This window comes from Ailuropoda melanoleuca, chromosome 12, assembly GCF_002007445.2.
Source record: "Ailuropoda melanoleuca isolate Jingjing chromosome 12, ASM200744v2, whole genome shotgun sequence".
Classification (NCBI taxonomy): Eukaryota; Metazoa; Chordata; class Mammalia; order Carnivora; family Ursidae; genus Ailuropoda; species Ailuropoda melanoleuca.
In genome coordinates, this window is record NC_048229.1 from 71,797,491 (window position 1) to 71,813,805 (window position 16,315).

The 16,315-nt window shown below is 41.1% G+C and overlaps 1 protein-coding gene across 1 annotated transcript; it reads left to right on the forward strand.

Annotated features, from left to right (window-relative positions):
- The first annotated feature begins 984 nt into the window (after positions 1 to 984).
- CLEC3A (C-type lectin domain family 3 member A) lies at positions 985 to 8,357 on the forward strand. Its single transcript, XM_002920763.4, has 3 exons — positions 985 to 1,106; positions 6,208 to 6,291; positions 7,966 to 8,357. Exons 1-3 carry the CDS (start codon positions 992 to 994, stop codon positions 8,355 to 8,357), a joined length of 591 nt encoding a protein of 196 aa, XP_002920809.1. The 5' UTR covers positions 985 to 991.
- The last annotated feature ends 7,958 nt before the right edge of the window (positions 8,358 to 16,315 follow it).

The window sequence follows — 16,315 nt, forward strand, 5'->3', positions numbered from 1 at the left end:
TTGTCTCAAGAAGAAAAAGAAAGATAATGGACGTCCCTTGCTTTTGATACAAAAGCCTATCTGTTCCTAGTACTTGTCCTAAAAAGCCCATTGTTAAGGTAAGAATAATAATACCGAGTCTTTCATTCTATTCTTCTGTTACTTCTATATCCTCTTTGAAAGTATTTTTTAAGTGTTGGGGTAATTTCAAGACAGGAAGTGTTAGGTGACAGGGATTTGCAAAAGAGCTATAGTTGATATTTCACATTAATTCTTACAGAAATAACTCACCACCTTAATTTTCTTTTCATTCCAAAGTTTGTAATTCTTGATGAATTTACAAAATCCTAATATAAAGCCTTCTGTTTGATCATAGACTATCCGCTTTGGCCATCCCTGTTACCCTCTGTGAGCAAACCATTCCCAAGTTCCACTTGAGCCGTGTAGACAAGAGTGTGTATAGACTCTGGCATCACATGCATGTGCGCACGCACACACACACACACACACGCACACACACACACACTCATAAACATGTAGGAGCTTTCTTAGTTTTTGGGATGTACTTTATTTATTTGCCCTGAAAACAGGATTGAATTTCCCAGATCATTAAGTGAACTTCAGAGCTCCAAATCGAGGGCTTAAATATTGGGGTCTTCACAGACAGACTCCAAACCTCCTGGACTTTAAGAGAGCAGAAGAAAGCAGGCAAAACCCTAAATCCCTTAGTTAACTCTGAAACACTCTGAAAAGGCAAGTCAAGTAGAAAATGTAACAGGAACATTAAAAATAAAAAAAGTCTACCATGAGACACAAGAACAAGGGGCCACCTTATGCTGTGGCCAGCCAAGAAATCCAAACATTTCGTCAGCAGGATTCCAGCCAACCCTCACACGCACTTTTATAAAGCTGGCCCCAGGCACTCCAGAGCAAGATGTGGCTAAGCAGTCTACTTGCCTCTTAGCTACTTCACAGGAGCTGGCAAAGTGGTCATCAGACTGGCCCAAGAGCCATGGCAAAGAATGGACTTGTAATTTACATCCTGGTTATCACCTTACTCCTGGACCAGACCACCAGCCACACATCCAAATTTAAAGCCAGGAAGCACAGCAAGCGCCGAGTGAAAGGTAACGGGGCTTTTCAGGCCAGCAAAATTCTAGGTCTGCTCAGTGTGGGGAGGGACTGGGCAATGTCTGTTTCCAAACTCCTCCAGGAGAACTGTCTCTGGTGATAGTACCATGCCATCATGTGGATATGGCATTTCAGGGGACTCAGTGACCTTTTTTTTTTTTTTTTAAAGATTTTATTTATTTATTTGACAGAGAGAGACAGCCAGCGAGAGAGGGAACACAAGCAGGGGGAGTGGGAGAGGAAGAAGCAGGCTCCTAACGGAGGAGCCTGATGTGGGACTCGATCCCAGAACGCCGGGATCATGCCCTGAGCCAAAGGCAGACGCTTAACGACTGCGCCACCCAGGCGCCGACTCAGTGACCTTTTAATTCTCTGGAACAGTTTGATATTTAAAGGAATCACGCAGTAGGTCCTTTTTTTTAATAGAAAAAGTTTCTGTATCGTATATCCTTTGTCAAGTGAGTTTAGCCACACAGAATATTCTTCAGAGGGAGTTAACCTGGATACGTGAATATCTGGTTATTATGAGCAAGGGATCAAGTAGAATAGACTGATTAATAATTACAGTATACTGTTTCATTCCTAGATATTGTATAACTGTTCAAATATATTTGTAAGATAACTATAATCTTATTAAATGTATAGTCAAGGTTAGACCATTTTGTTACTGGTTATCATGTAGGTATATTTTCATACCCCTGACAATATAAATACAGTCTATACTACACAGTCTATACTACACATTTAAGTTTTTTCATGTCAGAGAGAAATTGAACCTCTTTTTAAACTTAAAAATATTTCAACATGCAAAGTCATATAGTGTTCAAAAACATTTTTTTTAAAGATTTTATTTATTTATTTGACAGAGATAGAGACAGCCAGCGAGAGAGGGAACACAAGCAGGGGAGTGGGAGAGGAAGAAGCAGGCTCATAGCAGAGGAGCCTGATGTGGGGCTCAGTCCCAGAACGCTGGGATCACGCCCTGAGCCGAAGGCAGATGCTTAACCGCTGTGCCACCCAGGCGCCCCCAAAAACATTTTAATCCAAAACTGAATCTCCAAGCATTCCCCAAATCTGGGTGACTTGAGCTGGGTTAAGAGGCAAAAAAGAAAAAAAAACAGGGTTGCCTGGGTGGCTCAGTAAGTTAAGGGACCAATTCTTGATCAGCTCAGGTCATGATATCAGGGTCATGATCCCAGGGTCATGAGATCGAGCCCTACATTGGGCTCCACACTTGGCGGGATTCTGCTTGACATTCTCTCTCTCCCTCTGCCCCTCCCCCTGCTCATTTCTTTCTCTCTCAAATAAGTAAATCTTAAAAAAAGAAAAAAAAAGAAAAAAGATATATTGCAAAGAACAAAGATGACAGCAATTTACCTGCAATATGCTGAAAGCATAGCAAGAGGAAATAAGCATCAAAGGAGACAAAGAGTGATGTTTTTTTTCTCATCTTCTGAGTCATTTTCATTTTCATATCAGCATATTTCAAGGTCAATATTATGACACTATTTCCTTATCAATTTCACTTCATTAGTAAAACATACGAAACATACCAACAAAGTGCAAGCCAGACTTGACACAACATGGATAAAAAGGAGGCTTGTCTTGGTGTGTCGTGTTTCACATATTATAAAATGCCCTGAAAAGGGGGCATTTATTTCTATGATTTAGGTCTGATGCAAGGTTTCTCCAGTGGAATCTTTTTCCCTTATACAATATTGAAATTTCCTGTTTCCTCTTTTAAATGGAAGATTAAAATCCTTCTCATGCATGATAAAGTACACTGGTGAAGATGAAGGCAGGGGAAGGAGAAGATACTGTGTGATGATGTGGCATATTTTTACTCCCAGCATCTCTTCACCGCTGGGAGGCAGTGGCAAAGCGGTGACCACCCAGCAGGGATGTGAGGAGGGGTGTGAACATGTGGATGTGTGTGCACGCTGTGGGGATGTTTCTGAAATCATTCGGTTCAGGTCACGTAGAGCTCCCCCCATTCCACCCCCAACCACATGGAAGTGCGCACACATGCTTTTCCCTGTTTGACTTGTAACTGACTTGCGCAAAACACTTCAACGTCATCCTCCCAAAGGAATTTTTGCAAGTTTTTGCTATTAAGTCCAAGAAAGCAGATTCTTCAGCAGTACGTGAAGCAATAAGGCCAAACTGACCAAACATTTCTCTCTCCACTAACACATATAATTTTAAAACATTTTAAGTACCTGGGAATTATACCAAACTTTATTAAATCAAAAGTGAAGGCCATTTTTTTCTTTTTTAAAATTTTTAGGGGCGCCTGGGTGGCAGAGCGGTTAAGCATCTGCCTTCAGCTCAGGGCGTGATCCTGGTGTTCTGGGATCGAGCCCCACATCAGGCTCCTCCGCTATGAGCCTGCTTCTTCCTCTCCCACTCCCCCTGCTTGTGTTCCCTCTCTCGCTGGCTGTCTCTATCTCTGTCAAATAAATAAATAAAATCTTTTAAAAAAATTTTAAAAAAGATTTTATTTATTTATTTGTCAGAGACAGAGAGAGCACAAGCAGAGGGAGTAGCAGGCAGAGGCAGAGGGAGAAGCAGGCTCCCTGATGAGCAAGGAGCCCAATGTGGGACTCGATCCCAGGACCTTGTGAATGCTTAATTGACTGAGCCAGCCAGGCATTCCAAAAGCCATTTTTTCTCTCCTAACCCTCTTCACAGGATTGCCCACTATTACCTGTTGGGAAATAATATTCCCAGACTCCTTCTAATGCACAATTAAAACCTGCTATTTTTAACCAAATAAGAATTGGCTATTAATTTATTTCATTTACTGTATCTTGGATAACTATCAACATAAGGGATACATCAGTCCTTCTAGTGGCTGCATAATATTCCATTGCATAGATGGGTCATAATTCATGTCATCTGTTCGTTCTTGGTGAACTTATGTGTGGCTTCCCATCTATCGGTTTTGATCCAATGCCTCAGTGAACTGCTTTGTACACATATATTGACCCCATGCTAGGTAGGATGTTATGATACACTTCTAGAAAACTGCAGGTTCACCACACTTTCCAATGATCTCCCAAAATTATAGCATCAACCAACACTGCTCCATCTTCAGCATATGAGAGTGACCATTCTGTCACACCCTGAGAACTTAACATCCTATCATCAGCTTAAGCTCCGTCAACCTAACCAAAAAACAAAATACCTTTTAATTTGCATTTCTTTGATTGATAAAAAGGCTGACATTTCTTTGGTTGTTAGTGAGGTTGAGGTCTATATCATAGGTTTACTGATCATTTTCCGGGAATTATTTTTGCATTTCTACACTGAAACTACCTTTGGAGAAAAAAAAAATAAAATGAGAGGGAGTTTCTGTTGTTGTTGTTGTTTTACTCAAAATGGCAACTGAGGGACTTACCTCAAAAACAAAATTTCCCTGGTATTTAATTCATAGGTCTCAATAAATTATATGTTGCAGAAATGAATAAAATTTAATTTTTACATTGCAATAGTTATTCCCTGTATTCACTGTAGACAAAACACATCCACATTTGTCACAAAGGTTAGGAACAGAAGTCAAGTCACCTGGATAATGACTTCCATAATGATCTCCCAGGAGCCTAATATTATTCATGTCTTCATGTTAATTACAATGTTTACAGCTTCCCTGTGGAGGCCACATATTTATATAGAATGGAGCAGGAAGCTGAGAGGGAAGGGTGATGACATTTGTAGGGGTGACAACTTGAAACTTGGAAGCAAGTCTTCAGAGGTCTTTGCGAGCCTGGCCTCCAACAGCTGATGGTTTTGCATTCTGAATGTACCCTTATATTTATTCTGGATCGAATGGTCTCTTTGAGGAACTTCATGAGTTACTGTATTTCTGAGCTGAGCTACTGGATGCTTTCAGAATTGATGTGCAATATCAAGTGAAACAGAGGTGGGGTACACCCCTGGATACCCCAGAAGGCTCTTAACTCAATATGGAAACACCTGGCTTGCAAAGCTTATGTTTAAGAGGATGATGAATCAGCATGTGTGCATTTGCTGAAAATGCTGAAAATCCAGCATAGAACACAGATTCCCCACATAGCATATATGTAAGGAGGCAGGTGGGTTGATACCAATCTTTAAGCATCTTCTCTGTCCAAGGCCATGTGCTAGGGATCAGGCAATTACTGTGCAGGAGCAGATCAGAAGGATGTGAAGAGCACAGACTTGGAGAAAGACAGATTCGAATCCTGACTGCACCTTACTAGCTGGCTGGCCTAAGGCAGGTTAATTTGACTTCCTGTGCCTCTATTTCTTCTGTGAACTGAGCACAGTGATGGTGTCTATCTCACAGGAATATTGAAAGAATTAAGCTCCTGGTGCACAGTGTATGGTGGCTCTTAATATTTTTTTCTTTTGGTATTTATTATAATTTATTATAATTCTTGCCTTCAAAGAGTTCAAACTGTCAATTTCTAAGACAGATCCCATCAGTCCTAGAATCTTGTTTATTCATCCAAAAAACATTATGGGCGGCTATTATGTGCCAAGCATCGTGTTAAGCATCAGGAGCAGCGTGGACAGTAAGACACATGAAATTAAATAAGTTAAAATATATATTAGAGAAAAGTGCTCCAAAGAAAAGTAAAGGTTCAAAGAAAGAGATTAGACAGATGCTAATAGAGAGATGATAACCAGAAGAGCCTTCTAGAAAAGATATTTCAGCTCAATGAGGAGATGGACAAAAGCTGGAGCAAGAGTGTTCCGGGCAGGAGGAACCCAAAGGAATGGATCCTGAGATGACATACCTTGCTCTAAGATGTCTGAAAGTCAACAAGTCTGACTCCTGACGGAGGGACAGTCCCACAGGATGGGGCTGGCAAGTCATAGCAGCCCTGTCTCACCGAAGGACCATCTAGTATTATTACCACAACCAAGCTCTATGAATCTTCCTGGCCAACTTATTTTCATGCATTAATTTTCATGTACACTTGGCTCAATTTCATCAAAACCACCCTCACCTTAGATTCTGGGTTCCAAAGCTTTATTTTATTTTATTTTTATCTTATTTTAATCATGTGCTTTTCATTCCTCCTACCCTACCCCACCCTAAAATCTCCACAGAAAAGGATGGAGACCTGAAGACTCAAGTTGAAAAGCTCTGGACAGAAGTCAATGCCCTGAAGGAAATGCAAGCCCTACAGACAGGTAAGACCTGACTCATCAATGCCTTGTCTCAAAAGTGATAGGAAAAGAAATCGTGATTTGCCAGCAATTCAAACTGTACCTAGAGTACATGTCAAGTTCTAGGTGACACTTTTTAAAAGAGACATTGACAACCCAGAGAGGTGTCCAGGAGAAAGGATTCAAAAGCTGGGGAGATAACTGTGTGGGAAAATCAGCTTGATTTTTCACTCCCTTCTCCTATATATGGGTGATACAGAAATAAAAATAAGCATTTTAGTAATGCATTTTAAAAATTTGTCCATAATTCTTCTCTAATAGGCAATGAAACAGAATTGAAGCAAATATTAATTGGTGAAAATAACCAGCATTCATTAGATGTTTACTAAGTGCCCACTGGGAGATCTGCTAAGGTTCAACTAAACACAAAATGACAGGACTTACTGTGGCCACCTGGAACACCACATGCAAAGAGAAGGCCATTGACTAGAACCACAGCTTGGCACTCCTCTTTACACGGGGGTAGAGCTCCCAGCAACCTATGCAGCTATACACCTGTTGTCCAGGAGCTACCCTCCTTGAGTTCCAGGGCCCTGTAAGGAAAACAAAGCCACACCGGTGGGTTCAAGAACAGGCCCTGCCCACAGGCTCATAAACCCCAGATCCAATACCTTACATAGCAACTCAAAAAGCAGAACTTCAAGGCTCCTGCATGAGACCTGTCCAATTATGAGAGTTACCACTTTCAGGGAAGACTAAAGTTATGGCCTTCCTTCGAGGATGTAGAACTCCCAGGTCAGCTATATGTTACCAGTTCAAGGTCATTTTTACCATAAGCAATTTTGCCTCGTAATACTGTTGACTCAGATTTCCAGGAACAGAATTCAGAAGCTAAAGGAAGATCAAATGCCCATGCAGAAGGCAAAAGAGTTTAGTTAACACTTTACCCACAGCTGGGCACTAGAAATACTTTACAAACATTAACACATCAGTCCTCCAACAATTTATGAGATAGGTGCCATTAAGATTATCCTCATTTTACAGATGAAGAAACTGAAGCAAAGAGAAATTAAGTATTTTCTGCAACAATTATATACCTAGTAAATGTCAGAGCCTGGTTCTCCAATGCTTTGCCCTAAAACTATCTTTATGTTTGGTTTATCCTGGATAAACTTTACCAGGGGTGAGTTATCTGCATAACAAAACCACTGTCTCTCCATATGTCAACTCAGACTTTTTTGTTTGTTTGTTTTTTAAATAATTATGAAATACCACCCAGTTCCAAAGGTTCCAAGGAAATCAGGACACAATAGAGCTACACAAACTACCAAGCACGTGTGTATCAGAGCAGCATGAGTCTAAAAATGTTTTGAGGCTGGGACAGATCTGGGTTTATGTAGTTATGATCCTATCTGCTATGTAAGTTACGTTTTTACACACTAAGTCATTACAAGTAACAAGTTCTGTGAGCCTCAATATCCTGATATGTAAAGGACTGTGGTGATTATTACATGAGTTCTTTATTATAAAGTGCTTGGCACAGGGTCTGACACATACAAAATCTCCAATAAATATTAATTCATTATTATGATGACACATCATTCATTCCACAAATATTAATTGCTATTTTCCAAGTCTTGTCCTGGATGTATAACACACACAAAGTATCTTAATATATCAAATTTCACATCTTTACAGTCTGTCTCCGAGGCACAAAAGTTCACAAGAAATGCTATCTTGCTTCGGAAGGCTTGAAGCACTTCCATGAGGCTAACGAAGACTGCATCTCCAAGGGAGGAACCTTGGTTATCCCCAGAAACTCTGACGAAATCAATGCCCTCCAAGACTATGGTAAAAGAAGCCTGCCAGGTGTCAATGACTTTTGGCTGGGCATCAATGACATGGTCACAGAGGGCAAGTTTGTTGATGTCCATGGAGTCACCATCTCCTTCCTCAACTGGGACCGCGCACAGCCTAACGGTGGTAAGCGGGAAAACTGTGCCCTGTTCTCCCAGTCAGCTCAGGGCAAGTGGAGTGACGAGGTCTGTCGTAGCAGCAAGAGATACATATGCGAATTTATCATCCCTTAATAGACCCTTCTCAAAAATGCAAGATCGGTCACAATTTATAGGATGATAACTGTCACACGGGCATCTGTGTCCATAGGAATGCAGGAGTCAGCCAATTTTGCTACCACATTTTATTGTGATTTTGCCCTGCATGGGATATAGGAGATCAAAAAATAATGATCCAGCTATGGACACACTGTAAATGTGGCTTTTGCAAAATGGGCAATCAAATCCTTCCCACTTTCCTAGGTCCTCTCCCTTGTACAGAAACCAGGTCTGTGTTAAAAACACAAGAGCTACCTGGAAGATTTTCTTGTGAAAGTTTACTATATATTTGATTGATGAGAATTCTCTAAATCAGAGAGTCTGGGTGTGATATAATCCAGAAACCTCTCCGTCTGACGCCCGGTCTGTTCTGTCCCAGCCACAGCACCTTGCTAGCCCATAAACTTCTCTGAGTTGCTGCATCCCCTGGTGGGACCTGCATCTTAGCTGCCACGTCAGAACGTGGATGTCTCAGAAATGTTCTGAATTAACTTTGTTTTCTTTATGACCCTCTTCCTCCATCATATACACGCACTGATTTTGAAAATGCCTACTCAAGTTCTGAAAGGAAATGATAAAGCAGCGTATCTGGTTAATTTCTAGTCCCAGAATTACATTACAATTTCTGACTTGGACGTGTAACCCTAAGGCAGGCTGTATGGGAAAATGAAGTAAGAAAAAAATATGTCTACTTTCCCTGGCTTTAGTACCCTCATTCTCCTGGATGAAATTGAGGGTTGATATTATACATGTCAGTTTCCTTTTTTACATACTTTATGTACTTACATATATTTAAACAAGCATATATTAAAGTCTATTAGGGGCAATCTACCTTTGGAGATTGAACATTGGATTCAAATAATACTATTTTGGATTCATACATCTATGTAATATTTTATTCTGTCAAATGCTATTTCCATTAAATAGTTTAACTAAATTGTATAAAATAACTTCATTGCCTAATATGAAATTACAAAGCTTAGGCTTGGGGGAAATGGGCTTTTCAGAAGCCAACAATTCTAAGTATATTCTGTTCTTCAAATAAATGTCATTTTTTTTCTTTAAATATCGAATATGTTTGATGAATAATGTCTTTCTCAGCAAACTTTAACTACACGTGCTTGGAATTAAGTTTTTAGTTTTGTTCACTACACAATAATAAAGTCTGAGTTCTGACTGATGTGGATATATTTGGATGTTGATTAATTATTCAAATTATGTTGGTTTCTATCAAACGTGGCACAATTTGGGGGAGGAAATACCTGAATCTGACTGAACTGTGATTTAGATGTCTTAGGAGAATAAATTTACATGACAATAAAAAGTTGTGTGGAGGGAAGAGAAGAATATTAGGAAGAAAGTTGTACCTACAACTGTTTTTGGTTGACCCCTATTCCAACACAGACAGAATCCCCGCAAAGATTATGACAATAATGAAACTAGTAGACATTAATGGTAGTACAATCTCATCACACTCTAAGTACTGTGCCAAATTTTACATAATTCTCATTAATCTCCAGAACATTCCTGGGAATTAGGCTCTAGGATTATTTCACTTCACAGAAAGGAGAACAAACTGAAAAAAGAAAGATGTGCTGGGGCGCCTGGGTGGCTCAGTCGTTGAGCGTCTGCCTTTGGCTCAGGGTGTGATCCTGGCGTTCTGGGATCAAGCCCCACATCAGGCTCCTCTGATATGAGCCTGCTTCTTCCTCTCCCACTCCCCCTGCTTGTGTTCCCTCTCTCTCTTGCTGTCTCTCTCTCTGTAAAATAAATAAATAAAATCTTTAAAAAAAGAAAGAAAGAAAGAAAAAGAAAGAAAGATGTGCTAACTTGCCCCACATCACACTTCAGCAAATATTAGAATGGTGACCAAAACTCAAAAAATAGACTAAGATCCTACATCTCTGGCAACTATGGGGGAACTATGACAATGTCAAGCCTGTTCAAGTAGGCAATGGAAGTGGACTCTAATCCATTCTCCCAGTTTCTATCATTTGGGATAACATTTTGGGCAAGCAGATGACCTCGATAAGGCATTCAGTCTGAGTTTGTCTCAAAATGGTGAATAAAGACAACCAGGGTTCATACAAGTCAGTGTCAGAGTTTGGAACTCCAGGAGATAGGGCTTATAGCTAAGATGATCCTTCTCCCAAGTACTCCAACCAGAAAGATCAAGAGAAGAAGCTTAATTCAAAAGAACAGATGAAGGTTAAAGAGGGAAATTCAAAATGAGTCTAGCATGAGGAAGAGAAAATGGTTGGGAGACAGAGCAAGACTGGAAGGAATGGATTAAGAGATTATCTGGTTTGCTAAGGGGCAAACTCAGACCTTGACTTTATTATTTGGCCAACAAATTATCCAAAAGCCATACCCACAAGATTCAGTAACCTAGATTTCCCTTTGGTCTATTTTGCTTGCTGGATACTACTTAGCAAACAACAATTGGTCTTCAGGCAAGATTAATAAATAGATCTTAACTCTAACGCTAACTTTTAGGTCTCCATGAAAGTTACCAGACTAGGTAGAGAATGTGGACAAGCATCCTGATGTTTGGTGGAAAGAGTGCCCTGAGCAATTAGTAATGTCTCTCACAAGCTCATGGTAGGAGGACATCAACATTTGCCAACATTGTCATCCCTAGGGTAAACACTTGGCTTCCTGAAGGTATAAATTATATTCAAAGCCCAACCTTCCAGGCCCTACAAGCCTTCCAGGAATCTGATTCTTATCTCTACAGCAGTGCTTCTCAAACTTTCTTATGCTTACAAATCACCTGAGAAACTTGTTAAATGGCAGATCCTGAGGGTCTGGGCTGAGGCCGAGATTCTGCGTTTCTGAAAGTTTACAGTTGAAACCAAGAGTACTAGATCATACACCACGGTCTGATGGCAAGGGCCTAAAGCTTTAGTTACTTGCCTAGAGACAGTCTTTGATGGATTCCTCCAAGTCTGCTTTTCTTCAACTCAAATGTCAAGGGTAAGACCTACAGTTCATCTGCGTGAAGAACAATACTGAGAGCAATTTTCCTACCTACCACAGATGCCTCTATCCATATCATTAAATGAAGTACAAGGTAAAAATCAATTAGTTAAAGGAAATATCAAGAGAGCCTCAAATTCATGAGGTAAAAGAGGACTTATTGAAATGATCAATGATTTCTTTCTCTTAGCATTGCTGAATAGCATTTCTTAAACTAAAAATAAAGAGACTTATAGGGGCGCCTGGGTGGCACAGCGGTTAAGCGTCTGCCTTTGGCTCAGGGCGTGATCCCGGCGTTATGGGATCGAGCCCCACATCAAGCTCTTCCGCTATGAGCCTGCTTCTTCCTCTCCCACTCCCCCTGCTTGTGTTCCCTCTCTCGCTGGCTGTCTCTATCTCTGTCAAATAAATAAAATCTTAAAAAAAAAGAGAGACTTATAGTCTTTCCTGTTTTCAGAGTAGTGAAAACTAATCATATCCTCACCAAATAAAGCTCATGGAATAAATAAAGAGGCCCACAAATTCAGCTAGTTAAGTAGCTCATTTAATCTGATTATCAGAAATTCAGAGGGTAGCTACTAACTATGAAGCACTTTCTCAGGTAATATTGGAGGAACAGAAAAGAAGGGAGTTATGGTTCCCACACTCAAGGATGTAACAACATGGCACACAGGAGGAGAGCAAGACTATTCACCGGAATATAAAAAGAAAATATTAGTACCTCACTATGCAGTTTTACCTAAACTGAACACCACAAGATGGTCAATGATTTAAATAAGCTTTTTCACAGAAATACCAAATTGAATGTACACTAATGATAAAAAAAAAAAACACATGCACACCCATGAGCAAGCATGGCTGACAATTCTACTCCTAGTGTGACTGGTTCAAAGAACCATACATAGCCCAAGCAAAACCAATTAGAATCTTTTTCAGTGGCTGCCCACTGACATGGGGCCAATTAAACTGCTGGAAATGTTAAGTTGGAACCAAGTGAATTTAGGGCTTCTGGCAGAATTCTTCCCTTCCAGATGGATGCAATGTGCAGAGTGAAGGAAAGCAAAGAGAAGCGGTAATGAGAAGTGATGAGGTGGGGCAGTGGGGAGGGGAGTGGAAGAAATAACTGCATGTAGGTATGTGTTCACACAGTGCAGACTTGGTCATTTTTAGAGTCCTGGTCTCTGCTTCTGTAAATTCTATGAGCTACTCCAATCCCTTCAAGCTACACAAGACACATTATCTTTTCCATCTAAGCTATTATTGTTGCCATATCAGCCAGGATAGGCTAGGTTATGATCTCACAGAGCTTACATCTAGATAGGCAAAAATACAATAAACAGACAAAGAAATAAACAAGGTCATTTCTGAAAATGGTATCGCAAAATGTGGAAAGATCAACCTGACAAAATGGCATAACAAAATGACATAAAGAAAATAGTAACAGAGGGGCACCTGGGTGGCACAGCGGTTAAGTGTCTGCCTTCGGCTCAGGGTGTGATCCCGGTGTTGTGGGATCGAGCCCCACATCAGGCTCTTCCGCTATGAGCCTGCTTCTTCCTCTCCCACTCCCCTGCTTGTGTTCCCTCTCTCGCTGGCTGTCTCTATCTCTGTCAAATAAATAAATAAAATCTTTAAAAAAAAAAAAAAGAAAATAGTAACAGAAGAAAATAAAACAGAGAGACAAAAGATGGAGTGACCAGAGGGAGCAATATTAGACATGATGATCAACCCTTTTTGATATAGCTCTCTCTCCACTGAAAGACAGAACAGAAAAGAAAGCCATCTTATAATCAGCAGGGCAAAAATCCAAGAAGGAGAGACCCTGAGAGAAGTGAGTTACCCCAAATCACCCAGCAAACCAGGGACAGGACAGAACTAGAATTCAGTTTCCTGTCTCCTATTGCAGAGACTGGAATACGGCAGCCCAGTTCAAGGTCAGGTAAGGTCATATGACTTGGAGTCAAAAGACCCACACTGCACACTGATGACATATGGGACTCCAGATGAGAATAAATTTTGGTGCCCCCACTCCTCATCTATCAGTAGGAATGATAGATGGATCATTCCAGGACAATGAGTTGAAACATGCATATATAATTTATGAGCAAGCACAAACTCTATGGCATCTTTATAATTTTGTTGTATTATAAAAACAAAACATCTCACCATAGAAAAAATTTGAAGAGTAGAAAAAGCATTTTAGAAATCATCCTTTATCTCAGTCTTTTTCATTTATTTATCCAATTAATATTTATAGAGCATACGTACCCAGCACTGTCTAACTCTGCCAACACCCATGCAGAGAGTTGTGGAGGATACTTCATTAGCCAATGTTATATCCAGCTTTATTTTACTTATAAAAATAACCATTCTCCTAGATTTTTCATAACGTTCTTCCCATGGTTCCATAATTTTCCAATGTGTTATTCTTTAAGGACATATATGATTGCAATTTTTCAGATACTTTTATGACTGGAATTTTACTTAAACAACTAAATATAAATGTTTTATATTTATTTAAAGAAATGGGAATTTTACTTTTTTCTTTTCCTGTAAACAATGCTGCAATGAACATCTTGGGTTTTCTGTGTTTGTTTGTTTTTTTTTCCTTTTTTGACTTGGGATTTTCCTCCCCTGTTAAGAGAGATTTCCAGAGTGGAATTATTGAATCAAAGGGTGAGAATAACATTAGACAGTTTGCAACTTGGTGCTAAGTTGCTTTCTAAAAGGACTGTAAAAACTGAAAAAACAGCAGGCCCTGTAAACGCCACTAACTTGGAATCAGTCCGTCCTGGGTTTGAATACCAGCATCTGCGTGTTCACTAGCTCTGTGACCTGAAAGAAGTCATCTCAACTCACTGAATCCTTCACCAATCTGTAAATAAGCTGAGGAAGGGTAAAACAATAATGTAAGTGGTTCATAATATTCATAATAGTTACCCCATAAAATTGTTAGGATTAAAAATAAACAGTTCAATTTTTTTTGGTAATGGTTCATTTGACAAATATTCATTATTCTATTGAGATAAAACAAAAACAAAAACAAAAACAAGTCGTGGCACTTGGAAGAAGCCTCACAGGTAGCCGGTAACATTATTACATTTGGTATATTATTTGAGTTACATAAATGCCACGTTGTGCTAAGAACTGGGCCTACTGTGAAGAACAAAAACACACAGGAGACCAGCATTAAATAAAAAGTTACCAAAAGAACATAATTATAAACCAAGACAAACGTAATTTGAAATACAGTAGGAGTACAAGGACGGAGCTTTAAAAGGACAGACTCCAAGGGTGACAGAGCCAAGAGCTGGATGATGAAGGAGTATACTTACCCCAACCACTTTTGAAACTATTTACGTGTTTGGGCCGTCTGCCTGCTGACACCCCCAGGAGCCTGAGAGAGGCTGGAGGGGTGGGGCCCTGCCCGGCCGGTGGGGGGGGGCCGCGGCGGGGAAGTGGCTGCAGCAGCGCATGATCCCCCAAGGGCCGGGGCAGGCTAGGGAAAGAGGCACGGGGCGATGGGTGCGGGGACCACGGGGCCCGATGGCGGCACCGAGGCGCTGGCGCTGGACGCAGTGCTGGGCACGCTGCTGGCTGTGCTGCTGCTGCCGCTGGCGGTGAAGGCAGCAGCGGAGCAGCTGCGGCGGCGGCGCGCCCGTGTGGCAGTGCTGGTGGTGGGCGCCGGGCCGGTGGGGCTGACGGCTGCGCTAGTCGCTGTCCGCTCCGGCCGGGTGCTGAAGCTGACCGTGCAGGACGCGCGCGCGCGGGGCCCGCTGCTGGGACGCCCGCAGCAGATTGCGCTGGACCCGCGCAGCGTCCGCTTCCTCAGGCCGCTGGGAGTGGACTTCGACAATGTGGAGGGCTGCTGGCGCAAAGGCCACTTTTTCACCAGGGTCGGCGTCTTCCAGGAGCACCTGCTCAGCCTCCTGGAAAGGAAGGGGCAGCGGCCTGGGTTCTGTCTTCTCCTGGGCACCAAGGTGAGGCAGGGACTGGGAAAATATATCGCCTCTGACTTAGCCTCTCTACCCCCAACACCAGCTGACCACAGGGGGCCAGCGACAACTGATGGACATGATTGTCTTGTCTCTTTGCCTTGTAATGGCAAAGCTAGTTATCAAACCAGTTTTTGACAGAGAGCAAGCAATTGTCTTCCTCATCTGTAAAATGCGGGTAACGTTTGAAAATATCTAGGAAGTAGAACACTGCTACTCCATTATAAGTTTTTGTGACAATTTTATGAGACAGTGCAGGTAGAAGGGCATTGTACAATCTGCTGCTTATGGGATAGGCTTAGAAAATGAAAAGTAACTCCAGCTGCAAACTGATATCCAAGAACTAGAGAGAAAAGGGCCCTCATCTTTTTATAAGCAAATGCACAAAAATCAAATATCATGAGGCTTTGAGAAAAGAAATTTCCTGAGTACTCAAAGAAAAGAAGAAAATTAAAATGAAGGTATTTTCCAAGGTGTAGATTTAGCCAGCCCCTCAGCCCTGGAGTTTCCCTTTGAAGAGTGAACACTCGTAATATTTGTTGTCTTTTAGTACGGCATCATTTGGGGGGGGGGGGGATCCAGGCTACTGTTTAGCCTTAAAACAGTCTGGCTTTTTCACTTACACAAACTTACATGGCATGATAAGCCATGGTTTCTTAAAATAATTTTCTGAGTCCCACTGTGGGTTAATTCAAATTTATTTAGGGATTTCTTTCTCTTTGTACATATTTTTCATCTCACAATAATCACATATGATGTGGGTTTTTCTGTCATTTTAGCAATGGGGAAATTAAGGCTCAAAGAGATTAAGTAATTTGTTAAGGACATGAAGGTTGGAAGTCACAGAGTCAGGATTAGAATCCATATCTGCACGGCTTCAGGGTCAGGGTTCTAATACCCCATGCCGTCACTTTCTTCTGGGGGCATATGACAGATTAAAATTAAAATTAACATTAACAT

What these genes read in the sequence shown, in the direction of transcription:
- CLEC3A (XM_002920763.4), top strand. Translation starts at nt 992, where the DNA reads ATGGCAAAGAATGGACTTGTAATTTACATCCTGGTTATCACCTTACTC. An exon ending in CAGCAAGCGCCGAGTGAAAG is followed by an intron (nt 1,107 to 6,207) that starts GTAACGGGGCTT and finishes AAATCTCCACAG; the next exon opens with AAAAGGATGGAGACCTGAAG. An exon ending in AATGCAAGCCCTACAGACAG is followed by an intron (nt 6,292 to 7,965) that starts GTAAGACCTGAC and finishes ACATCTTTACAG; the next exon opens with TCTGTCTCCGAGGCACAAAA.